General features: G+C 42.0%; 1 protein-coding gene across 5 annotated transcripts in view; it reads right to left on the bottom strand.

Annotated features, from left to right (window-relative positions):
• LOC125440814 (myosin VIIA and Rab interacting protein) overlaps positions 1-27908 on the bottom strand; it is a 357602-nt gene that overhangs the window by 49146 nt on the left and 280548 nt on the right. For all 5 annotated transcript variants that reach the window (XM_048510830.1, XM_048510828.1, XM_048510827.1 and 2 more), the window contains exon 4: positions 1907-2043. In XM_048510830.1, coding sequence (XP_048366787.1) covers positions 1907-2043 — 137 coding nt within the window. The remainder of the gene's footprint in view (positions 1-1906; positions 2044-27908) is intronic.

Below are 27908 nucleotides of genomic sequence, written 5' to 3'. Positions count from 1 at the left end.
TGAATTTTAAAGAAAGGTTTAATCAATTTGAGGGTCTAATAATTACTGTGTTTTGTTTCCCTTCTGGTGGGACTAGAGACAGAAGGTGAGAGAGAGGGAAAGGTTTGTACAGACACCTCTAGGGAATTCTTCTTGTTCCTGACCTACTGCTGCAAGTTAGGTATGAGCAAGAGGAAAGGGAGCAAACAATGTGGGGAGAGTACATCAGTTTCAGTTCTTGGAGGACTGAAATGTCATGGAAGAGCTAGAGGATGGTTTCTAGGCTTTTTGGAACTCTTAGGTGATATATACACTTGAATAGTGGTTTTGATTATCTTATTATCCCTTTTTGCTATGAAATCATGAAATCAGTCACAGAGGGGACACTGGGGACCCTTTTCAATAGTGCCTCTATGTATTGTGAAATACTCTGCCAAAACATTAGAGGAAGGAATGTCCTCCCTTTAAGGTATGCTAAGAATAAAATTGTATAAGAAGAGTATTTGGGGGAGGCAAAGTGTTACTTTACAAAGTGTTTACTTTACAAAGTGTTATATCCCGGAGCCCCTCGGGGATAGGGCGGTATAAAAATCTAATAAATAAATATATCCCGGAGCCCCTCGGGGATAGGGCGGTATAAAAATCTAATAAATAAATAAATAAATAAATAAATAAATAAATAAATAAATAAATAAATAAATAAATAAATAAATAAATAAATGGGCTTCTGCCAGATTTTGGAAACTAAGCAGGGTCAGCCCTGGTTAGTACCTGGATGGGAGGCCACTAAGTAATACCAGGGTCATTATGCAGAGGCAGACAATGGCAAATCTCTTGCCTTGAAAACCTTATGGGGTCACCATAAGTCAGCTGTGACTTGACCACCCAAGGCTGCAAATAGGACAATACACTTTTTATTTGCCTTCTTTTTGTTGTGCACGATTAAAAAAAATTAAATTCTGCAGGCTGATTGGTAGTTTGAACCTAATTTTTGTCAGCTGCTTTGAATTTAAAAATTACAAAAATTGCTTTAAAAATAAACTGGGCAACTGTGGAAACAGGCACAAGAAACAACACCGTACTTTCTAAATTTCTTGGAAAATATTTCTACTGGCTGTGCCTAAACCTTAACCACAACCTGAGACGTTTTGTCCATCACTGGTTATAATTCACCCTCTAACTCTGGGTTATACGAAAGGCTCCTGGTGGGAACCAGTAATACTTGATTCCACTGATAGTAACACTACATAAAAAGCATTTGACCAGATTACATATACAATAATATCAAGTTTGCCTTTTTGGAAGCATTTTATTAATCGAATGAGGACATCAGTAATATGGGTGGTGGAAGTGGGGAAAGTAAATGAACAGAAGGAGCTCCAAGCTGTGACCAACTGCATCATTCATCGCTGTAACTTTAGAATTTATCCTAATCGGTGTTTTGGCCAAATGGGAATGAAGAAGCAAAGGAATACAATGCAAAAAGGAATACCAGAAAGACAGAGGAACAGAATTTGGGGCGAGGGCTCAATTTATCCGTACTGAGCAGTTCAGGAACTAATTAATGAATGGAGATTAACTAGGAATATTATATAGGCTACCTAGAATTAAATTGAAGAAACAGAATATAAATAAAAGAAATCCTGACCAACTTTTACTCACAAATCTTTCCTGAAAAAGGGATTGTTAAAAAAGAAAAAAAAACATGACAGCATTTTCTGTTTCCGTGGACTCATTTCTTCCTGAGACTTAATACAGAAGAATTCCAATGAAGGAAAATGTTATCTTAGGGAAAGGGTTGAGTTAAAGATACTTGAAAAAATAAACAATTTTGTCCTCTTATTAAAACATGTTGATTAAAAAATTTGGTATAAGAAGTTTAATCAGACAAAAATAGAGCTAAACCAAAGGCATAATTTTAAATTACCTAGTATGTCAGAACATGCTCCACTCTCCAGTCGATGTTTTCTATATAAATTCTTCAAGACTTTTGCACTTCCAAACCGTTTGAAGCGACTTTTCACATTATTATAATACCATTCCAGGGACTGGGCTCTTAACAGTCTGGGGAAAAGAGAAGTAAAAGTTTTTTAAAATACATTATTAAAATAGCCTAACTGGGATTTCTTTCAATACATTTGGATTTCTGAATAAGTTTAGATGACCATGTTTTAGGAAAAATAAAAAAAAACTGTACACATTCTAACGGACATGAATTATTTTCATCCATTAGTATACTATGCTGTTCTTTTCCTATTGTGTGCCCAATTTACAAACAGAACAAATTACAAACTGAACAAACTTGTTTATTAACATGAATGTAATGCAAGCAGAATTCCATGGGGATTTTTTTATTATTTCATTCCTAACTTGTTTATCTTTAGCTTACATTCAGCCAAAACAAAACAAAACAAAAATAATCTTATGTATATTACAAAGTAAGTTCTTGCCTACAAATGTTCATATGACAGTCAGGCCAATTCTTAAGATTCCATGAAAGATTTATGTTTTTCCCCACAATATCTCTGATTATATCAGAACAAAGGAAGTTAAACGTGAATGGATGATGGCACAGTTATTTCTAGGGATGCGAGCCTTGATCAAATGCATCAAAATCTGGCCCAAATCACAACCATTCTCGAATATAGTTAATATCATTAATCCAACTGCAATCATTTCCAGTGTTTGATAGTAATGATCAAAAAGGTTTCAATCATACGGCTATTCTGGTAGCTCACCATTGCATTCAGTTTGGGAATGATAGTGAAGGGCCAAAAGATGATCAGTTAATGCCATGGGTTTACTGACATTTCTGACAAACAGGATTGTCCCAATTAACATTATTGGCATGGCTTTCTAATTGCCTCCAATCAATTCATAGCACAATTCTAAACAGATCAATTTAGACATAAATTCCATTTTATTCAATGAGTCTTATTCCAAGGAATGTGTTCTTAGGACTGGAGCAACCATGACAGGGCTTTCTGATTCAATAAAAGCATGTGGTAGGACTCATTCTCCAGAGCTACTTTTGCTTGGCAGCTGCACATGTTTTCTTGTATGCATAGGCAGATAAGCAGGGCTGTACAAATTTGGGGGTTGGAACAGGTAGTTAGTGTGTCTGCCCTGAAGGATACAAGAGGAGCTTTGCTTGTGCTAGCTGGCAGACAAGGCTGTGCAGACTTGGGAGAGAGAAACAAATACAGTGGAACCTTGGTTTCCACCAGTAATCCGTCTGGCGATGCTCGGCAAAAATCATAAATTTACGCAAATGGTGTAGCAAATTTACAAAAATGGCGTAGCCGAAAACGGAGGTGCCCAGCAAAAACCAAGGCAAAAAAACGGCTGGGTGACTGGCGAAAACCGAAACCGGCGAAAACCAAAGGCAACGATTACCGAAGTTCCACTGTAGTACAACTTGGGGTTGCAGTGGGCAGCTTATTTGATTTTTCGACTGAGTGGGGGGATAGAATAATGTTCAGATGTTGCTAGAAGGACAAGATGTAGGTAGTCAGTGATAAGGAAGGGTTAAATTTCTCTACCGTATAAACTCGTGTATAAGCCGACTCGTGTATAAGCCGAGGCACCTAATTTTACTACCAAAACCTGGGGAAATGTATTGACTCGCGTATAAGCCGAAGGTGGGAAGCCGGGAGGCAGAGGGAGCTCCTTATTTGGGCAGTGACTCCCCCTGATGTCATTGCCCAAATAAGGAGCTCCCTCTGCCTCCCAGGGTTTGAGGAAGCCCAGCCAGCCAGGGTTCCCCTTCACCCTCCGAGGAGAGCAGCAACAAGCGGCTTGTGCAGCCACAGGGAGGTCGTCCCGGCCACGCTCCCAGCCTTGGCAGAGGCCTGAAGAGCCAGGACTCGTGTATAAGCCGAGGGGACATTTTTCAGCCTTAAAACAGGGCTGAAAAACTCGGCTTATATGTGAGTATATACAGTATATAAGAAAGAATTGCTAAATGAGCTGAGATTTCTTGATGTCCTTCTTAACTGCTACTGTGAGGGTCTGACTAGGTCATGGTGGAAAGACAGATGGCATTTTTTCATTCCAGTCCCAAATTGGGTAATCCACATGTTACAGTCACCTGTAAAGGACAGGGATAGCATAAGTCTATTTGTAAACCTAACTGGACTATGTTGGCGAGAGGAGGAAGTAAATCTTGTCTCCTCATGTATCTTATTCCAGTACATGAAATATTTTTCTCCAAGCCAGTCTTGTATGCCAGCAGTCAGCTTGGCAGGGGGGAAAAAAAGCACTCCAGGCACTTGGGGAGTATAAGGTTTAGCTTCCTTTGCTCATTATTAGGTTTGCATTTAAAAACGGATATCCTGTTCTCTCTTGCTGCCTTGATCTGAGAATCCTGGGAAATATAGAAAATCTTAGTCACATGCCAGTTTATACTGCACTATGTTGTAAAAGTGAGAAATTTTGCCTTTGGAATAGGAGTGCTTTTTATTTGCCTAAACTTTAGGTAGGCTCCTTCAACGTTTGATACCCATTATTATTATTATTAGTGTTATGTAACCGCTGTTTTAATGATTTTAATAATTTATTTATTATGTTTTATGTTGTACACCGCCCAGAGCCCCTAGGGGATGGGGCGGTATAAAAGTTTAAACAATAAATAAATAAATAAATACATACATACATACATACATACATACATACATACATACATACAATCCTAGAGAATTCCTGCTGAATTGGAGAGGGGGGAAAAAGCATGCATTTCACATACAGCATTTTCAAAACAAGAAATAACGAATGGAGTGGGGAAGGGGGGGAAGGATTCCAAACATAATTAGTAAAGAAAATGAATACCAGATATTATACAGCAAAGTGAACTGACTAGTGAAATAACATTTATGTACACATTCCTGGTTCATTCCATGTATTTCATATATATAGTGTTGCCTTCCTAACCACACCTCTTTTATGGGATCTTCTAGGGTTCAAATGTCATCAGATAAAACTACAGAACTGTGTAAGCCATAGTGAACTTGTATTATGAGAACTGGCCTCGTACTCTCTAATGCACTCTAAGCTTTTGGTTCTAAAATCAGTGACAATCTTAAGGAGGCCAGGGCTATATATTTACATGAAATAAACCACTATTTTCATACTTCTTTGCTTGTGATAAAATGCAGTTGGTTTTGAAACTATGATGGAAATGGTTTGGGAAATTCAGTAGACCAATTCCATGTTTACAAGAATGCTAACCATCTGACATTTCTGTGTGTGTGTGTGTGTGTGTGTGTGTGTGTGTGTGTGTCTGTGTAGTCTTGTCACGTCACAGCCAACCTATGGCAACTCCAGCAAGGGGCTTTCAAGACAAGTGGGAAGTAGAGGTGGTTTGCCATTGACTGCCCCTGCCGAGTCTTCATTGACAGTCTTCCTTTTAAGTACCGACCCTACTTAGCTTCTGGCAAGATCGGGTTTTACCATGCCGCCTTCCCTCCCACTCTGACATTTCTCCTATGTATTAAACTTTACAATAAACTCTATGCATCTATTCTGCATGCATTTCCAATGGATTACAATGACTCCTCTAAATAAAGCTTTTCAGCCTCTTAGCCTTCTATAAGTCTCAATGTCCCTCTCAATTCCTCCTGTGTGGAAAGGATTGGGAGGGGGAATAGCAGCTATCACATTAGATACTATAATAAAAAGTCTATTCAGAAAGGAAATAAGGACACTGTCTACTTATTTCAGAATCCTTTAATGTTGACCTGCATTTTAGAAGCCCGCGACTTCCTGCATTCTCCAAATGAAGTCTTTCCATGTGTCCAGCATAATGAAAAATCTCCATCTACTGACTCCATCTACTACAAGAAAGCATTTTCTCCCTCTTACTTGTACTGCAGTGTGTGCTAATTCTTTAGATAAAATGCAAATTCCCATTTAAAACATTAGTCACACTCATCTTAAAGGAAAGAGATAGTTAGGAGCTTTTACTTCCCTTTTTAAATCCCAAGCAATTGTTATGTAATGTAATTATGTAGTCACATCCTATCACCAAGATTGTTTTAAAAATAAATATTATGATGTTCAGTACTATCGGCCATAGAGAAGTAGTCAAAATTTTAACTGCACACAAAAAAATAAAAAAATGAATGACTGAATTCCAGGTAAAAATGCCAGCATGAACCACAAGAACAAATGAAATCACTCAAAAGGAGAGTGCAGAGGCAAAAAAAATAGTCCCCAAAAAATCCAAGAATGAACCCAGGTCCTTGGTATATATCAGTGATGGCGAACCTTTTCGAGGCTAAGTGCCTAAATTGCAACCCGAAACCCACTTATTCATCACAAAGTGCCAACATGGCAATTTAACCTGAATATTGAGGTTTTAGTTTAGAAAAAAACGGTTGGCTCCGAGGCGCGCGTTACTCGGGAGTAAGCTTGGTGGTAGTTGGTGGCTTTGCTTTGAAGCAACCGTGCAACTCTTCCAATGGGTGAATCACGACCCTAGGAGGGTTTACTCAGAAGCAAGCCCCATTGACAGCAACTGAGCTTACTCCCAGGTAAAGGATCGTGCTTTAGTTCTTCGCATGAAAATCAGTGGGGTTTAACAGTGCTTAACAGGGTTACCTACACTGCTTCCCCAAAACTAGGTCTTAAGTTTAATGCTAATAATCGAGCCCAGCGGCCCAGGCCAGCCTACATGTGTGTGGGGTTTGCGCGTGCCTACGGAGAGGGCTCTGAGTGCCACCTCTGGCACCCGTGCCATAGGTTCACCCCCAATGGTATAGATGGAAGATAGTTAGCCGCTGTTTTTACATGCTCTCTCTGAAGCTGTAACATGCAACACAGGAGGAACTACTAAGGCACAAATTGAGTAAGGATGAGAAGGATTATTTCCCCCACTCCATGCCCCTGATATGAAACACAATTCCCCCAGACTAGCTATTTACTCTTGAAAAAAAAAAACATGACAGAGGTGTTTGTTGTTACCCAAGGAGCTGGGATGGGTTATACATGCATGGCTGTTCCATGTGCAGCTCACCACAATTTATTTATTTATTTACATTTTGGTACCCCTTCCTTTCCTCTTAAGGGACTCAGGAGATTAAGAAATGGAATGAGAAAAATCCATACACTCTGATGCAATAGTGAGCATAATCGAAAGCTGCAGAGGGAGAATCCTGAAGTGTCAGTGGTGGAGCAGCAGTCTGTGGTGGGAAAATAACTGAATCTTGTAAGAGTCATGGCAGTAGAGAAACAGTTTGTGGTTAAAACTGAACCTAAAATGCTGGGCTAAAAAGGGGACTATAGTTAACATCTGTGTCCACTTCTGCCAGTGGCAGAAACCAGAGTTTGAGGGTACTCCAGTTACTCCAAGGAGGGGTGTTAATAGCACAGGAGATGGAATTGTCTGATTGATTAAGGACTTGAATAGGTTAGCAGACACGCCTGCATCATAATAGATGCTCCTGAAGGGAACAGCAAGTAAGGAGTTCATGGAAGGGGAGAATGTGTAGTCTGGGTGCAGGACACACAGTTGAACCCAATCAGACTGAGCTCAGAATTCAAGTGGCCTTGCCCCACCACAAATAAGTTCAGGAACCAAGCATCCCATTCAACACTAAGCTGGTTAGCCGGACTGGGTCAACCTTTAAAGTGTAGGGGTTGGGCTTGGAGGTGGAGCCAACAGTGTAAAACCGGTCAGAGCCAGTGCTCAGTTCAATGATGAGTTCAGCCTGGCTAGGTCAAGTTTTAAGCTGCACACTCCAAGCCCCACATGGAATTTGGGGAGTGCATGAACCAGTAGTGCTTGCCCTGGGCACCATTTTTAATAGATATGCCCCTGTCTTTAGGTTCTTCCATTGCAGAATTATGCCTTTCCTCATATTCTCGAAGGAACAGGCTCATGCTTTATTTTCATTTTAAATGGAAGCTGGGAATTCAGAGAACCTCTTGCCCTTATCGCAATCTGAATTTAACCATCTGAATGTGTCAGTTTTCATGGCAGAGGCTCCCTGAGGGACAGGGTCCAGGAAAATGACTGCCACGCAGGTAGGAAAATCAGAACTCTTCTACACAGGCTTTATTCCTATTTTTCCCAAAACTGTGGAACAAACCAGTGGAACGCGCATCCCCCAGCAGCTCCGCCTCTGTTTCTATTCCACCTCAGTTTTAAAGAGACTTAGTAATTGAATAGTATAATGTGTCAAAAGCTGCCAAAAGATCCAACAGGATTGTTAGGGATATATTTCCCTTATCCAGTTGTATTTGGAGGCCACCCATAAGAGCACTGTGCAGTCTCCCAGACATGAAACCAGCTTGAATGGGTCAAAGGCAGGTGAGTCATATAGAAAACCCTGGCATTACTCCACTCTCCACCAGTCTCTCTATCACCTTTGCCCAAGAATAATAAAGAAGGTAATTGGCCATGTGTCTCCATCCAAAGAGGGTTTTTTTCAACAAGGGTAAAAGACTCATCTCCTTTACAGACTCAGGAAATTCTCCTCAGCCTAGAGAGAAATTAATTTTATAACAGAGTGGAAACTTTGGTTTTCTGCCATATGATTTAAACTGTTGATTAGGGACTCACTTTTAAGAGTCATCAAATCTGAACTATCCTAAGCTGGGTGAAATTCATGGTGGTAGTGGGGAAAAAGAATTTGCAATCACAAATTGGTTTACTTTTGACATTACTGTTAAAGATACCCTGTAAATGGGTACTATTCATATGTTTGATATGATTGTATGGATGTTCTTAAAATTTAAAATCTTAAAATTTAAAAAACACACAAAATAAAATTCATTTTAAAAAGTCTTTTTGAAAAGAATTTGCAATCACCACTGCCACCTGTTACCCAGCTTTCACAGGTTGTGGACTTATTTCTAAGGAATCTCCACCAGCTGATAAGAGTGTAACAGCACACAAATATCTTAAAGTAGCAATGGGGAAAATAACTTGGCTTGGCAATGCTAGAGGCAGGCTGGGTAGGGATCTTTTTAGACTATGTATTCCAGAAATGGCTTGAAACGTATCTGCAGAGAATTCACAAAAGACCAAATTGCAGTTTAAATATTTTTATATAAGTTTTGGTTGCAAACAATCAGACAGTGAGACATTAAGGCACATACACATAATTCCTAAGCATATAGATAGGGAGGAAGAGATAGGTGGGAAGATAGAATGGGATTTGGGGAAGCAGGGGACTTATACGTTACCTAAATCAGCTGAAGAAAGTCTATAAGGCAAGGATTCAAATGATAAGCGCATCTAAGAACCCAGAAGCGAAGGATGAATTAGAGTGTCCTCCACACCAACAAGAGACCAAGGGAGGTTCAGATTAGCAATGAGCACTGGAGTTGGGATGCACAGTACTTTTATACCCTTTTGTCCAGGTAGGGGCGGGAACAAGTGAGTTTTAAGTTTCGTTTTCCTGAATTCTCTGGAATTTCCCATGCTGGACTTGCTGGCTTGAGTTAATCAAAAGCTCTATCTATTGTTCCTAAGTACCGGGACAATGGAGTCCAATTGCTCTTAGATTAAATCCAGGATGCACAAGAATGGCTTTTATGCAGAGGAGGTAACTCTTTGGAGCCTCCACTTAGGAGTTATTCAAAATTTGGCTGAGGCATCAGATTAGGAAGGGATTATTTGATTGGTTTTAGGAAAAGTGTATCAACAGGTTGAAATGCAAGGAAGCAACCATTTGTTGCAGAGCCATTTTCTAAAAAGGTGTAGTGAAATGTAGCATCAGATACCAAGGAGGTTTTCAGTGTCTATTGTGTCAAAGTAGTTCAGTGAGGTGTTGTAATCAAGATCATGTCCATAGTTAATGAGGCTTCCAGATTCACTGGAGTAACTCATTCATTGATTTAATCTTGCTAAACAGACCTTTTGCCTGTGGCCTGCTTCTAAGTGGACACACTGCTACACACACAAAAATATGAGAGGTGGCTTCTGCCAATGTAGTTTAACAGGAAAATATTCTGAAATAATATATTTTGGTGTGTCAAGGGCAAGGCTAACACACCCTTACCAAAATTCTAGCAACCTGCTTGGAATATTAAAACATTTAATTTTTTCCCCTGTGTTGGGACAGATCAATGGTTGATCTGTCAGCAGTGATCTGGTTGTCATGACAGCAATGATGCTATGAGGTTGATCCAATAAGGCAGCCATGCACGTATGTTAAAATTCTCAGAATACTAAGTGTGGGGATCCTCAATTTGAAACTGCCTCAAAAAGCTCAAGCTAGAGCCCCTGGGACGGAACTGACAGATGTTACAGTAGTACTCCTAGAATGAAACATCACAAACACATATAAGCAATGCTGGCTACAGTTTGGACTAAGCATCTACAAAAGGACAGATACTCCCAGAGGATCACTGTAACCAAGCCCCTATTTAGGGGCTGTTGCAAGATCTTATACCACACTGGAGAATTTGTCATACAGTCACATAGTTAGAACCCTAGTATTAATTCTGGTGGTAAGATAAATCAAGACTGGCAATATTTATCAAGGTAATACGTGAAATGCAACAGAGGTAATTAATCTATATATATAAAAATCTAACAGTGCGTTTGTCCCTGATGGTCTCCCTCAGAAGCTGCTGGACGGATCGCCCCCAAATTTTCACAGGATGTTCCTCCCTGTTGCAGGCAGGTACTCGGACCTTCAAATTGCCGAAAGTCCATACCTGAGCCAGGTAAAACGTCTTTTTCCTGGCGCACCAGGCCATGAAGCAGGCTGTGTTTAACTGTCACCCTTAGAATGTTCCTTGTGCAGCCTGTCTGTCTGTGGCCTGAGGGCTTAGGATGTTCCCGCAGATGGGCAGAGATGAGCAGTGGAAACAGTAAATAGGTAATACTGGTAGGTCATATGAGTGGAAGTGAAACACATACACACTTTGGCGTGTGAGGGCGTCAGGTGGGGTTCCCCCTCACCGCATGGAGTGCTGCTTCACTCTCTGTGCCTCACCTACTGCTACCACACAATACACTCCAGCTCATCCTCACACACCTCACTCTGCCCTCCCTCAATCCAACCACCACTTACCCACTTACCCACCCATATTCGCCACAGCTCTCTTTTACTAAAAGTGAGCTGGAGTTTTACCTTCTTCTGTCTAAGAGAAAATCCGTGGGGTGCCAGGGTGAACCATACACTACGGCTCCAGCTATCTTTTGCACATGTGCCCTTTAAGAAACCAGGGAGCTGGTACCTCGATCCTGAGCGCCTCACCACCCTGCCTCTCCTGCTGCCTGACTGGGATAGCCTGCTTGCCCCTTGGTTCACTACCTTGCAAGCCAGGATGCATTGCGTGTCCAGCCACCCCTCATACAGAACAAGCGAGGATTCACACTCTGGACAGTTCCGTTGTGGAATGGGAAGGGTTACCTTATACTAAAAACACAAGGAACCACTATATAACAATGTGCATTGAAAAGGGAAAGAGGGATTCCATTTGACCACCCCAAAAGGCTATGCTGCGGATCATTGGACCTGCATGGACATCTGTGTGGGTTGCGGACTGTGATGAGAAGGACAATTGCCACAGCAACGCGTGGCTGGGCCCGCTAGTATTTAATAAAATATGTTCTATTTTGCCATCTAAGTCTCCTTTGTCATTTGTAAGAGAAACGTTAAAAAATGGTGTCATTGAAAATGTCTGATGAAGCAGATCTATTCAAAAACAATTATAGTTATTGAAACCCTTTTTGCATCATAGCTTTTTATTTTAGACGTTAATAAGCTCATTAAATACAATACAAAGCCATTTACATTCTTCTTGACAACATGAAACTAATTTTGGTCAATATGCAAATTAGCAGAAATAGTACCAAACAAAGCAACAGCAGGAGCATAAGCACTTTTCGTTAGTTATTTAAAATTGTCTAAGACAGGGGTAGGGAACCTGCGGCTCTCCAGATGTTCAGGAACTACAATTCCCATCAGCCCCTACCAGCATGGCCAATTGGCCATGCTGACGAAAAACTGATAGGGGTGTGGATTCCTATTTATCTAAAATTCTGATCTAGAAAGAAGGTTTCTCTTTCCTCAAAGAAAATAATAAAGAAAAAAAATGTGTGCCATTGCAGAAGCAAGAATATACTTGCAAAAGAGATATAAGGTCATCTTGATTAAAAAAGCCACCAGGATGGATGATGCAAATTAATTTTGTAATCCCGATTAGGGGAAAAAATGCAAATAGCTTTTAATATAGCAACATGGTTGTCCTTTTTGGGGCATCCTGCTCTGAGGGTTTTGCTCCTCACCCAGGAACATGTGGAGCAAAGCAAACAGCTTTGGAAAAGAGCTCGCCATGGAGAAAGATGCTCTTACCACTTTTATTGACAACAAGTGGGCCTATTCGGCTCACAATTGCTTTTCTTATACAGCATCTGTTCAGATTCAAATATCTCTCTCTAAACCTGGGATTGACAAAGGTGACGGTCCACCTGATGGGGGTGCTGGGAGGACATCATCAAGAGATAAGTGAAAATTGCTTTTAGGATAGTTGGGAGGCGGCAATTCAGGGTGGAACCCAATGGAGGAGAACTGGGGATTCCTAACCAGCAGACAGAAGGTTTGCATGTGTGTCCTCCATCTCCGTCATTTAAGATTTTTTGGCAGTGATGGAGACGGACACATTTAGCCACCTGTCCCCTCCCTCCCCCCCCCATTACCACAGGTCAGGAAGGTGGTCAGAGTGGCCCTCGTGTTGGGCGACCAAGGAAGGGGCTGGTGTACTGCTCCTGTTGCACAGTGAGGTGGTATGGCTCTGCCACAAGGCAGGTATGCAGCATGGTGTGGACTCGGGTGTGCTCCACGGCCAACTCCAACATTCTGAGGTGCAGAGGGCTGCAGGTGAGACTGGAGGAGCCATGGGACAGAGTAAAGCTTGGAGACTGGCTGGAGGGTGTATGAGGTTTCTTGCGTAAACCAAGGGGGGTAGGGGTGCAGGGGTTGAGAATGCACAGGGGAAGGAGAGACAAATTTGCTGTATAAGCTATGCATTTGGGCTGCTTATAAAAAAAAGGAGAGAAGGAAAAGAGAGGCAGAGCAAGAGCAGAATGGAGCCAGGAACCTTCTCACCCTCCTTCCCATTGTGTGTGGACCAGGCAGTACAACAACAAAAGGTACGTTGGCTTCCATGCCTTGTAGGAACATGAGCTGAGGGGCATGCAAAATTGTGTGCTTGTGTGTCTTTTGTGTGTCTTTTGTGTGATCTGTGCAAACTATATAGAGGAGAAGAGTTTTCAAGATGGCTGAAGTCGTGATGGGTTTCCCAGGAGATTGAGATAGAAGGCACAAAAACGTACCACAGCTTTGTTGGGAATCTATTTGTGCATCCAATCTGTTGAATTTGCTCTGCTCATCTTTCCCCACTTAGCTGTGGCTCAAAATAAGTGGCAATACTGGAGAAAAAGTCCTTTGGAGCAGATTGCTCAGCAAACAAAGTTGGGACACGCCAACCCTGCAGCTAAGTACCAAGCTAGGGCTGTAATGTTAAAGACCCAGGGAGTAAAATTAATTGCCCCAATTCTGAGCATGAAAGGTCCAGAGTAAAAAGTCACATACGAAACACAACAATCAGCCCTGAAACACATATTTGTTGTCATTGTACCTAGCATACCTAACCTCATGGGCAAATCAGATGGGCGATCCATTCATAGAATCCCCAATATTATTTTTGTCTATCAGTAGCACATGCTCATAGGCTCGGTTTGGATCAGAATTATGGTGCCCGAGGGGTGGACCACCTTATTCCTTTGTTCCCCAGCACCGTCGTCCAGTGTCCTTGTCATCCCAGAGACTTCAGAAGCGAGGGAGGAGGTTTCACCAACTGCCTGTCTCTCATGACCCACACAGTTCCTCAGCTGCTGGATGGTTACTTCCTCCTTGACCCCTTTCCCTGTCTCCCTCTTATGCCATCTATCCCACCCCTTTAACTGGCTCTCCCCAACCAGGGCTTTGGGGTTGGGAGCAGGCCCATCCTTCCTTGGACCTACACCACGCTATTCTTGCTCTGCCCCGACTCCCCTTGGCCCTTGTTGCCAGATGCTGAGGCTTGATCTGCAGGGTTGAGGCCATCTCTTTGGCTGTTTCTGCTTCCCTGCCCACCCCACCCCTGGCATGCTTTTCCTGGTGGTATGGCTCACTCCAGTAGGGTCTGCTGCTCCTGGCGCACTCCCACCTACTACTGGACTGCAGCACTCGACAATTTGCCTCATCATTGCAGATGTTCTCTACCCTCTCCCCAGAGCCAGGTGAATATTTTTCCCACAGCTGCAGGACAGAAGGGGAGGGGAGGGGAGTCACTTGTCAAAGGTGAGCTGGATTGGTTGAGTTCCACGCTCTAGTCCAGGAAGAAAAAAAACATGTCAGAAGACAAAAGAGAGTTAAGCCTTTCTTCATCATTTTTTTCACCTGAAACAGCTCCGTGAGACAGCTGCAAACACAGTTACTGTTGGTTACATGCAAAGGCAGTTTGTAGGTTCATTCCAAAGCTGATTTAGTCTGAAATGGACAATTATTCTAAATCCCTTCGTGTGGTACATTGCAGCACCAGCAAAATGCAGAGAAAGCAATCTAATGATACAGAAAGATAGAAGTAGCTTATAATGCCTTTCCCTCACATCTCTCATGTCTTTCCTATGATCTTTTTTTTTAAAAAAAGGAGTAAATTCAAACAAGCAATTCAATACAAAATCCAAAACATGAATGCTTATTGCATTTCCAGCTACTTTCCCAATTGCTGGTACAATTCTTGTTCTCGTAAATGAAGAGGTTCCTTCCAGTTCAGCTGTTTCACATCACTCAGCTTTCATGTGATAGGGCTGCAATCATCAGAGGTGAAAATGGACATATAAACAGGATTAAGTGACAGCTTTTGAACACATCCTTCAAATTAAGCATGTGCTAAATCAAGCAGAAGTCAGGCGAAAGTTGGAATTCAGATGAAAAGCTATCACATCTCAGTTAATCTGCAGAATTCTCAATTTAGAAAAGGCTCTGGCTCGCCTCAGGCTTAAAGGAGGATTGGATGTTGCAATTTTCATTCTATATTTTTTTCATTAGACAAAGGAAGGTGCAGCACTTTGAGGCAGAGTTTCCCCCTCCTCATCACATTTCAGCCCCAACTGGATGCATGATATACAGAAGCTCAACTAGCAGAGTGTCTTATTTTCATAACCTATAAAAATAGGAGTCCTTCAAGGACAAAATGTTTCATACCCAACACATTTTTCTGGAGTAAATTTACATAATTAATTGTTTACATTTACACAAGCAAGGCTGGACTGGAACTGGGTCCTAAACGGTGCAGCCTCATCTAATGCAGCACCATTATGACATGGGTTGATTTGAGTGCCTCACTTAGCTTTGGAAATCCTTTTCTCAGCCTTGTGGGGATGATGGTCCCAAGTTGCTGGAACAAGAACAAAAGGAGAAAAATGTCTGCTGTGTTATGGATCAAAAGTACTGGATATTATGCTTTGTCACTTGACTGATGTGATGTATACAGAAACTTAGGAACATTTAGGCAGTAGAATGTTGAGAGCCCAAAGGGTTAACATTGAGCTCCAAGTGATTGGATGGAGAGCACTGAGAGTTCTGAAGGGAGAACTGAATTGAGAGCCAGTGGTTGGTCTGTTGTAGCTCCATTCTCTGGAGGTTGAGGGCCAGTTCTAAGTTGAGTTACTCTCGAAAAGGGCCAGGAAAGACAGATTTAAGTTAGGGAATCTGTGCCAGGGTACTGGAGCATTAATATGCTAGCTTAATAACACTGGATTGGTATTTACACTGGTGGTTTGGTTGATTTTCTCTGAGGAAAACTAACCCAGGTATGGGACAGTGAAGCTCCTGAAGGTGGTTAGTTAGTAAATAGAGAAAGGATTGGGTTTCCTGGATGAAAACTGCACATCCTTCTCTGATAAGCACCGTGTGAGATAGATGCACTAGAGGAGAAACTGTCTCAGAGTTAGTGTTTGAGGAACTGTGTAGGTTATACTTACCTGAGGGTAGAAATTAGGGTTTTGTTAGCACAATAACTAGAGAGCCAAACAGAAAACTGAACACCCATCCTGGTGGGTCTTTAGTTTGTGGAGAATTTAAGTGACTGTTAACTACATGAAGGCATTAAAGATAGGGACCTGTGTGAACCTTGTATCAACTGTAAAAAGGTTCCTGAAACAACCTGAAAAATAGTAACCTCTCAGGAACCTGCATCTTGTATATAATTTCAATTTTATCCTTTGCCAGAAAAACTTACTGATTTATTTCTTGTAAATAAAACCTTTTGATTCTTTATTTAAACTTTACAAGCCTCTGGTGCCAGTTTTTTTCCTGACAAAGGAAAAGATTCATTGAGTATCCTTACAGAGCTGGTAATATTCCAGTCTGTGAAGTGCCCCAGCTGAACAACTAAAGACCATTCTTAATGTTTAATTTAATTTATAAAAGTGGGAAAACACAAAGTCATCCAAGGGGGGTGGGGTCTGAATAATCACCTTTCTCCCAGGCACCAAAGGAACCAAGGTGGGTAACAATTTAGACTCAAAGTCTAAATTACCACATTCATGCTACTGCATTGCATACTGACAAACGAAAAGGCAGCTCAGTCAAAGCATAATTGACTGTTAGAATTTTGGAGGGGGAAAAAATCTCCTCGGGCACAATTCAGCGGGAAGGCACTCCAGGGCACCACTCTGTCCCACCAACAACCCTCCCTCCTGTCATAACCCATACACAGAATTACCAATATTTAAACTGGCCCCTTTAGTTATCCCTTTAATATTAGTTTGATCAGCAGCAATGTTATTTAGCTCCATGCCATGAGAAGCTTCAACTGTCCATGTATGCATTTTAAACCTCTGTTAAAGGGACATTCTCTCACTAGTTGGGAACCTCAGTGGTACATCATATGAGCAGGCTCAATGAGACTGCCCAATTGTCCGATTGTGTTTCTATGCCTTTATCAGCCTGACATAAAGATATTTAGCAAATGATGCTTTTCCCCGCACTTTATCCTCCTGCTTCATTTCTGAGCATCTAGCTGCTATTTAAGGGACTGGGTGGGTGGGTGGGTAGGGGGAACTAGGTAGGAATTACTTTGAGACAAAAGGAGATGCAGGGAAAAATAGCAGTTTAATATTTCATCTCTGTTTAAGTCTATTAGAAAGTGTTTCCCTCTCTGTATTCAGGACTTTTGTAGGTTATTTTGGTTAACTATAAGGCAGGCTATTATAAACAACTGAGTATGAGACAGTTCAAATACCTGAGAATCTGTACTACCCAAATTCAGCACTCATTCTAATTAACACAGAGAGAGTGAATAGCTCAGACAGTGGTAAGGCAAAACAAGAAATCCTTACCCTACCCACCAGCTATTCACAAGTACGAGACTGTACATTACTCATACAATCCTTTTTCACACCTCAATCAAAACATTGGAAATATGGCTGATATTTTTACAACAGCTGCTTTTGTGCTAAAATTGAGAGTTGGGTGTCCACATCTGCTATTTGCATTATTTAGGCTTTAGTGATTTCTTTTTCAGAAACCTCCAGATGTTGAATAGATTATTGCTTGTCCTCTCATTAGCAAGGACACACTTTGAAAAATAGCTCTTGGCTAATGCAATTTAAAAACTTTATGTGGCTAATGAAGAGGAGATTTTAAGGTGAGTTTGAAGGTTTTTGCAATAATCCCCAGAATTCATTCATGGTTGTAATATTCGCATCCAGGGCAATCAGCAACTGAAACAATGAAAAACTCCAGAAAGGAAAGATAAATGCTCCCAGCAGCATAAAAGTCTTGCTTAAGATTATCAAATGCCATAATGTCATGATGATGGCCACACTCCTAATAAATCTTGCCACATGGTGAGTTCAGTGCAGCTTGTGTATGGGAACTAGATCACTGCATAATAATTGGCCCAGCTGTCATCAGTCCCCTGCACATCCTCCCCCCCCCCAACACAAAAGCCGAGGTCTGCTGGGGGGCTGAAGTGGAAATTTGGCTTGTGATCCTTGTCCCCTGGCGCAGTCCAAATCACATTTCCCCATCCTCCACACCTCGCTTTTAAGAGCTCATTTTCATTTGAGGCGCTCGGTGAGCTTTACTGCTGGTGCACTCATGTGTATGGAGTCTAAAGGGATTATTGCACCTTCAACTGTGCCCTATGCTGGCTGGGAGGGAGGGAGGGAAGGAAGGAGGGAAGGAAGGAGGGAAGGAAGGGAGGAAGGATGGAGGGAGGAAGGAAGGGAGGAGGAAAGAAGGGAGGGAGGAGGAGGAAGGAGGGAAGGAAGGGGAGGGAAGGAGGGAAGGAGGAAGGGAGGGAAGGAGGGTAGGGAGGGAGGAAGGAAAAGAGAGGAGAGGGAGGAAGGAGGAGGAGGGAAGGAAGGAGGGAAGGGAGGGAAGGAAGGAGGGAGGGAGGAAGGAAGGAGGAAGGAAGGAAGGAAGGAAGGAAGGAAGGAAGGAAGGAAGGAAGGAAGGAAGGAAGGAAGGAAGGAAGGAAGGAAGGAAGGGAGGGAGGGAGGGAGGAGGGAGAGGGAGGAGGAAGGAAGGAAGGAAGGAAGGAAGGAGGGAGGGAAGGAAGGAAGGAAGGAAGAAGGAAGGAAGGAAGGAAGGAAGGAAGGAAGGAAGGGAGGGAGGGAGGGAGGGAGGGAGGGAGGAAGGAAGGAGGAAGGAGGAAGGAGGAAGGAGGGAGGGAGGGAGGGAGGGAGGAAGGAAGGAAGGAAGGAGGGAAGGAGGGAGGGAAGGAGGGAGGAAGGAAGGAAGGAAGGAAGGAAGGAAGGGAGGAAGGAAGGAAGGAAGGAAGGAGGGAGGAAGGAGGAAGGAAGGAAGGAGGAAGGAAGGAAGGAAGGAAGAAGGAAGGAAGGAAGGAAGGAGGGAGGAAGGAGGGAGGGAGGAAGAAGTGAGGAGGAGGAGGAGGAAGAAGGAAGGAGGAAGGAGGAAGGAAGGAGGAAGGAAGGGAGGGAGGGAGGGAGGAAGGAGGAAGGGAGGGAGGGAGGGAGGAAGGAGGAAGGAGGGAGGGAGGGAGGGAGGATGGAAGGGAGGGAGGGAGGGAGGGAGGGAGGAAGGAGGAAGGAGGGAGGGAGGGAGGGAGGATGGGAGGGAGGGAGGGAGGGAGGGAAGGAAGGAAGGAAGGAAGGAAGGAAGGAAGGAAGGAAGGAAGGAGGGAGGGAAGGAAGGAAGGAAGGAAGGAAGGAGGGGGAGGAGGAAGGAAGGAAGGAAGGAGGAGGGAGGAGGAAAAGAGGAAGAAGGAAGCCGAAAGGAAGGAAGGACAGCCGAAGGAAGGAAGGAAGGAAGGAAAAGGAAGAAGGAAGGAAAAGGAAGGAAGGAAGGAAGGAAGGAAGGAAGGAAGAAGAAGGAAGGAAGGAAGGAGGAGGAGGGAGGGAGGGAGGGAGGGAGGAGGCGGGAAGGCAGAAAGGAAGACAGGAAGGAAGGAAGGAAGGAAGGAAGGAAGGAAGGAAGGAAGGAAGGAAGGAAGGAAGGAAGGAAGGAAGGAAGGAAGGAAGGAAGGAAGGAAGGAAGGAAAGCAAGAATCTTGGGAAGAGCCACAGAATGTGTTTGCACACCCTCAGGACTATTAGTGATTATAAATAAGGAAAATAAATAAATAAAAATTCTGAAAGCTTTAGCCAAACTGTGAGAGGAGCAGAAGGCATGTTTTGCTCTTACTATGTCTGCATCTGTCTACCAAGTCCAATGTTTCATCTTTCTTGATAGAAGTGAAAAGGCACCCACTTATCTGGAAAAAAGTAAAGGGGTAATTTTGGGATTCACCTAGAGTAAAGGTACAATATTTGCTATTTATTTTTGAAATACACATATAACCACCTTTCTCCCAGGAACCCTAGGAGCCGAGGTGGGTAACAGTGATGTAAAAACATAAAAATGAGTAAAAGCAAAACTGAAAAAGCTTGAGCATGGGCTATGGCAGAATATGCCTGAGACGTTTGGATGGGGGGGGGGGGAGGACTGATAACAGACCTTGTACTGGAGATCAAAGTTTCCTCCTGGGAACATGCAGGGAGAGGCAGTTCTTTAAGAATGTGGACCCCAGCAATAGTGACCCTGCATTGTGCTGGCTTCTGTTTCTTACAGTGACACTCTAAGACTATGTCTCTAATGATGACTAACAGCCTCATCCAAGGGGGATGGGGTCTGAATTCACCAACGGAAACAGTGCAGGGCTGCGCCGGAGGATTTGCCCTCCCCAGCTCCAGGTATTCCTGGAGGATACACCAGCTCTGGACTCATTTCCATCTGGCTTCCAACCTGGCCATGGAGTAGATCCTCTTCCCAATGTTATTTAATATCCACATGTGCCCCCTTGCCCAGTTGGTCTGGAGTTTCATGCTGGTTGTCACTAGTATTCTGATAACCAACTGTATCTGTTGATGGGTAGCCAACCAGATGCTGCCCTGGATCTACTGGCCAGTGGTTTAGTTGCCATGGTGAAATGGCTGAAACAGTCAGCTGAAATTAAATCCAGCAATGACGGAGGTCCTGTGGTTGAGCCAGGGAGATTAAGGAATGGGATACCAGCTCTGGATAGAGTACAATTAACACCTATGCCAACTGTCCAGAGTTTGGGCATGATCCTGGGTGCCTACCTTTCCATAGAGGCACAAGTCACAAATCCACCTTTGCCAGATTAGGCAACTGGCACCCTACTTGTCTTGCACCAGCCTAATCACAGTGATCCATGCAATGATCACTTCTTGACTAGACTAATGTAACTTGCTGTACACAGAGCTACCCTTGAGGCTGTTCTGGAAATTTCAACTGGCCCAGAATGCCGCTCACTGGCCCTTACAGGGACACCATGCAGAACACATATCCAACCTGTGCTGTCAGCTGCACTGACTTCAGGTGGATTTCTGGCTCAGGTTCAAGGTTCTGGAATTAACTTTTAAAACCCTATACCTAAATGGTCTCGGGCCTTTGCATCTGTAGAACCGCCTCTCTCAATACGCCCCCCCCCCCTCAAAAGAGCATTATGCTCAAAGAGTAACAACCTGCTGGTGGTCCCTGGCCCAAAAAATGTCAACCAGAGCTTTTTCTCAATTACATCCCTACTGAACTCCCTTCTCACCCCAAACTCCAACTTTCCCAAGCTTTGCCCACATATTTTCAGGAATTTCTCAACCTGGAGTTGGCAACCTGAACTCCAGATCAACGTCACTAGGCTTTTAGAGCCACGTGGAACCGTACAAACCCTCCAAGTCTTGCCCAGAAGCAAATACAAGCTCGTTGTCAAGGAGAATGTAGGTAACACTAGTATACAGACAGTGTATCTTTTTCTGGTAATCACTAAGCTTTTACAACATGGGGAAGGAACAGCAGAGCAAGAACCTGTCCGAAATGCAATTGGGAACAAACATGTAGTTTGCTGGTTCTATAATTGCTAAAGTGGTATACAATATACAAAACACGAGACAGGCACAAACGAAAGTAAAGGGGTGACAGCAGCAGAAAAAGAACAACATGTGAACTTTTAGATAAAAAACTTTTAAAAAAACCTGCAAGCACATTGATTTAGAATTAAAAAGAATGAATGTTAAGTGTCCAACTTTTGTCGGCACAACTTTAACTTTATTTCAAGCCCCATTATTATTCATCCAAGACTGCAAAGCACTAGCTATTCATGAAAGTAGTTTGAGGACAGCAGCGAATTGCTCACCTAAAGCTTAGTCTTGCAAAAACGATAGCAGTTTTTTTAAAAAACCCAGACACAGGATATATCTTTACATCCTCAGCGTTTCATATAAACAGACTATTAATCCAACATGGACAGTAATGGAGTCTATCCTGCATTAGAATAAACATGCAAATGTAACCCTAGTACTGAAAACAAGCACGTATAAGTATTGTATAAATATTTCTACAATATACTACTACTACAACAACAAAGGACAGAATAAATGGGGTGGGTAAATTAACCACTGTGATTAAAAAATGTCTAGAGGTGTATATACTAACATTTTGCATTTGTTGATTTTATACAGTCATTGTAAATGGGCATCAATAGGGGTGAGAGGAAAGGGAACTGTACTTAGACCTGTGGTTATCAGCCTTTTTATTCCATAACTCAAGCACAAAGGCCCTTTTCAGATATTACAATTCCATTGGCTGCGAGCAACTTTAAACTGAATACCACAAGATAATACACATTTACCAAATATGTACTACTTGAAGGCAACAGCTACAGTATTCTTATAAAATCTGTTGTTCATTAGGGAACGTTGTACAAGTTTCGGTTGCTGTAGTGACAAATAAGACTGATAACTGTGATTTTGTTTGACATGGACTAGCCCCAGAAACCCTGGCTTACTTGAGCACTTTTTGTGGCATGAGGCTGAGCAAAAAGCAAGAAGGAAGCTGCCAGGGTGAGCATGCCAGAGCTGGGGATGGATGGAGTCGGGTGGAAGAACTATGGCAAACCAAGGCCAGCCAATGCCCACCTTACACAGCCAAAAGGGCTACACAGTCAGGGAAAACAGGGCTCTTTCCTGGCCCATCTGCCCCCACTATTAAGGCAGAGTGCCACTGAGCTCTTACCTGCCCTTGGGGTGACTTTGTGTCTTTCACAACTTCTTTATGCATTTTAACCAGAAGCAAGCTTTTAAACTGTAAATAGTGGAGTGCTAATATGCCGTTCTTATTATTCAGTCTGTATATAATTTTTTTTCATTTTTTCATTTCAATTATATTTGTACCCCGCCCTATCCCCGAAGGGCTCAGGGCGGCTCACAACCCAGCAAAAATACATACTAGCAATACAGCAAAACACATGGTAACAATAATAAATACATACAGCTAAATAGCCTCATTTCAGATGGCGACTTAAATAACAAGCTATACAATTTCTAACACCCTAAATGATATAGTGCAGTGGTTGGACAGTCCAGAATTTGTATCCCCTTCTATCGACCAGTGAAAAATGTCTATTCTGCTCTATGCAGATGACATGGTCTTAATCTCCCTGACAGCAGTTGGCTTTAATAGGCTGCTTCACAATTTGGGTACATATTGTATGGAAGAAGTGCTATCCATAAATTACACTAAAACAAAAGTTACAGTTTTCAGGAGAAAACCGAACAATTCTCCTGAAGCATAGTACTTGCAATTAACAATGCTGCTCATTCAACTATCTAGGATGGTGTTTACACATATGAGTTTCTAAACAATACCATCGGCTGTCCTTACTAGGCAACGTGCCCAGGTGTGCGCCAGTATGGGGGTGTTCTGGGGCGTGGCGGAGTGTAGCGTGGCAGGCATGGCGGGGACACATGTGTGCCCCGGGCACAGTTCCCCCTCACTTCAGCCCTGTACGGACCCTCATATGACCTACAGAGTAGCTCTCTCTGCATTAGCAGCAAGAAAGATTACAGCTAGAGAGTTTATAAAGAAAGCACCTACTCTGAGTGGTTGACATTGTTGTAATAATGAAAGATTGTGTTCTAACTAATCTAAAGAAAGTTCTAACTCAGGGTTAAACCTTGTTTTTTACTCTTTTCTTGCTCTCTGTTTTGCATTGTATAGGCCTTTGATCAAATACAATAAAATTTTGCTACTTCTACTATTTAATGAAACTACATTTGGTATAACTCTCCCGCATTCCATTTTTCCTCAGCTTATTTTGAGTTAATTCTGGGCTTTATTTTTTCCCCCAAATAATTTCCAAGCAATTTTGGCCACTCCTGTAATACACTATTTAGGATACAGATCCATTTGGAAACAAAAATGTTATTTTTCTGTTTCAGAACTACATTTTATGGCATTTACTTAATAATAATATTTTCATCATTGACCACCAAAGAAAGTTTACTTTTCAGAATGTTGATTATTAGGGATGCCAGTACTGGGTTGAAAAACTCCACAAATCCCTGAATAATAGCATTTAGTTATACTGCCATGGAATCATCTTTTTTGGAACTGCTGTATTAGCTTGTTGTGTTTTTTAGTTGTTCACCCCTGAAGCCATAAATTTCCTGGCTTTTCCCATCTTGAAATGTTTCTGCCTCACAATAACATATTTTATATATCTTGCCATATAAAGCTTTTCAAGCTTCTTATCTTTCAACACTGACCAACCTTTAAAGTACATTCCTGCCATCAGTTTTATGCTACCTCTTTAATGTTTTAATTTTTTGTAAATGTGCCTTCCTCAATTTGTCAAGTTTTCGTCACAAAGAGAGGTATCACTTATCAGGAGGCCTCTTACAAAAGCTTTATTGGTCTCCCCAGACCACAATGTCAGAAGTTCTTACTGCATTTTATTCCAAAACACTTCATTTGCCAATAAATCACTTGCCAACTGCATTCAACTATTCAATCAAATTTAATATTAATACCAGTGGATGGTATATATAAAATGATCTGAACAGACATCACTCATCACACAAGATAGAGTCCATGGAGAGTGGAGCTGAATTAACTGTGGATGTGGCATGACAGCTTGTCTAGCCAGGTGCCCCCAATGCCAGGGCAAGGGGGAGATATGCCAGTAGCAGGGGGCTGCAAAGTTCCGCAGTTCCTGAACACAGAACCCGCTGCAGTGTCAGTGCAGGTGGGGGCATTCCACAGGACTTTCAGCCCAGAAATGTCCCCTATGCCTGCTGGCAACTTACAACATGAAAAAATAGTAGGCATAGGCCATTGGAAAAGATCTCCATGGGTACCTGGTTTCACAGCCTATTTTAAGAGGTTACTGCATAATGATCTAGCTTCTCTTGTTTATTATTAAAGGTGTCAACTATATCTTCAGGAATCTTTCTTTTTCTAACAATTTTATAATTTACTCAATATACTTTAGCAAACTTTACCTTATCAGAAAATCAGAGCCCATAACAACAATTAAAAGTCCTCTAGATATTGCATTCAATCATCCTCATCAGTTTCCTCTTAAAACTTCCTTATATTAACTCTGGTTATGTGACTTTTATTAGCTCAGCCTCTGTTTTTTTCACCTTTTTCTTGCATCTTCTCATTACCCCAACAGTTGCCTCATGGACTATACTGTTAACTTCCAATATTTCAATCTTTACCTCAAACCTCCCACTGATTCTTTTAAGTTCTTCATTTCTTGCTCACTCTTTCAAATCTCTTTTATTAATCTGTAATCATTCAGCAATCCAATCAATCTGATTTTCAAATTTAACTTTAGGATTTTCCAACTTCTGCAAAATACTATTTTCAAAGACTCAAGACTCACAAAGACTCATAATACATTCAGCTATACACTGACAAGGAAACAAGTGTGCACTTACCTGGAACAGTTTTCACTGGGTAGTCATCTATGCAGTCATACTTGGTTTCCTGCATATGTCCAACGCTATCATGGAGAGATTTTGAAGCCCAAAAACTCTTGAGTGTGCTCCCCCACATACACACAGTGCTTCCCTGCCATTTCCTGTGTTAAAGGAGGGGGGAAAGTACCCTTTCTCCAGTTCCCCACTGCCACTGTTGGAGATAGCTGGATTTATTATAATCATTAGAGTTCACAGAGGGACAGGAGGGAGGTGTGACTGCACAGATGATCACTTAATGAGCAAGTTACAGGCAAGAGGAATCCTGTTTTTTATTGTTGTGGTACTTGTGTGGTTCCATATGGGAAAGCAGTGAACTGCTTACCAAGTCTAAGAAGGCAGTGGGAGCTGCTAGTGGAATACAAATAGGAGTACCGCCTTTCCAATTGTTGCATCTTTCATGGCATCATTGTCCATGGAGCAACATTTGGTGAATATGTGGAAGGAGGACCAGGTCACTGCCTTGCATGCCTCTTTGACATGGAAGACATTGACAGATTGTAGTCAAAGCTGATTGCACCAGGTGGAACGGGTGTTGAGGTGTATTGGGCAGTCAACTCATGAAAGCTGGTAGCATAAAAGGGTGTATAAGTCAATGTATCTGGAAATGGAATGTGATAATATGTGGCCTGATCTGGGAGATGAACATGTTAACTGTCCTTTCTAAAATTTAAAATTCTGTTCAGGTAGAATAGTTTAGGCCTTGTGGACATGTAGAATGCAGAGGGGAAGTCCAGTTTTATTATGTGGGTATGGAAGGCACTTCATTTAAGTCAAACTCTGCCACTATCTTGGGCAGGGATTAAAGGGTTTGCTGTTATACTACTTTGGAGTCAAAATTTTAAGGGAGCGATCATGACAGAAGGCCTGAATTCACTCACTCTGGCTGACGTTGTGGCTTTCAAGACCATGGTTTTCACAGAGTAGACTGAATGGGCAAGTACCAGTGAGAGACTCAACTGAAGAACTGTGATTTCGACTGGAAAGAATTGGACTTTGCCCCCCTCCTTTTGCACTGGAAAAGACAGGAAAATGGCATGGAGGCAAGAGAAAGAGTGCTCTCTACACCTGAGTTTCAAAATCTTTCCACAGCAGGCATGTGCTTGTGTAGTAAACCTAATGGGACTGCACAAGTACCACAACCATTTCTCTATAGTTTATCGGGTGACACTTATAATTTCTTCTTTTTAGCCATTACAGCAAAAACAACGCCCCCCCCCCCCCCAGTTTCCAAGAAGGCAAAAAGGACTGTTAAACGAACTCAGAACATTAATTATCCAATTTCTTATTTTTCAAAAGCAACACAAATTATTGGCATAAGTACAGTTGAGTAAACAGTTCTAAATAAATAATTTAGCATAAATTGGATCCTAAATCATAAGACATGATTCAATAAATAATTCATTAATATACAGCTACTATGTGTTTAAAGTTTAGTCTATCAGATCCATTGCTGTGCAAGACTCTGAGAAATCTATTGAAAATATTTTATAAATTTCAAATATTAATTATAAAGTGTGTGTGTACGGGGGGTGGCGATCAAGCAGGGTCGCTTTACAGATTTCTCTTCAGCACCAATGAGGTATGTATTGGTCTATCAGTAATATTTCAAAAGTTCCTTATAAAGTGCTGGTGCAAAGTTAATCTAATAAAATCCCACAAGTTCTCAAACAAGGTTTGATTCTCCACTCTTTCACATGAGCCACCGCTGGTGAACTGGATTTGTTTCCTTGCTGTCACACATGAAGTCTGTTGGGTGAATTTGGGCTAGTCACAGTTCTCTCAGAACTTTCTCAGCCTCACCTACCTCACAAGGTGTCTATTGAAGGGAGAAGATATATGTGAATTAGAGGTGTCAAATGATCTCCAAGTTATTTGTATTAGCATTTTGTGAGGCTTTTAACTTCTGAATTTTCATTGCTATACTGAAACCCTACAAAAAGTAATATCCATTATTTTTCAGACAAAATAGAAATTAATTAAATAGGGCTGGTTCTGAATAATTAATTTCCTTTATCTCACAGACACTCACATTTATGCTACAACTTTCCTAAATTATTTTATATGAATGGTTTGGATCTTTTGATCTAGAAGATTAAAACTGTCCATTCAGCAATGTTTTATGTTCATTTTCCCCCTTACTCCTGAAAATTTTCCATTTTCCTTTGAGGCACTGAAGAGAATCACCAGGAAGTTTCCCTCTATAGAAGACATAACTTCCCTAGAAACTGCTATTTATCACCTTTGTAAGGCGACTTACCTTTTTCTCAAGCAGAAGTACATCTTACTAGACAATCCTCTTGGAGTTTGGAAAGGATGACTTCCTGCTGATTCTCTCTTGCAAATATCCCACACCAATAGAAATAACTTAACTAGGAAAAATGGATTGAAGGTTCATTTGCAGGGGACAGAATTTGTAGATACGAAGGATGAAGCCTCTCTTTTCCTACAAATCCTCCTTCCATATGACTGCCATAGAAATGATCTCACAATAAATGTGTGTTTAAGATGCATCTGCTGATATAACATGTTATGACACACTTCCCACTCAGAGACCCTACCATCCTCCACAACCTCTATCACATGGGTACACAGTTACAGGTTGGTCTGGCAATCACAGTTCGCCACTAGTCTTGCC

The sequence above is a fragment of the Sphaerodactylus townsendi genome, linkage group LG11 (assembly GCF_021028975.2).
Source record: "Sphaerodactylus townsendi isolate TG3544 linkage group LG11, MPM_Stown_v2.3, whole genome shotgun sequence".
NCBI classification, from domain to species: Eukaryota; Metazoa; Chordata; class Lepidosauria; order Squamata; family Sphaerodactylidae; genus Sphaerodactylus; species Sphaerodactylus townsendi.
The sequence above is the reverse complement of the archived record's forward strand: the minus strand, read 5'-3'. Positions and strand labels throughout refer to the sequence as shown.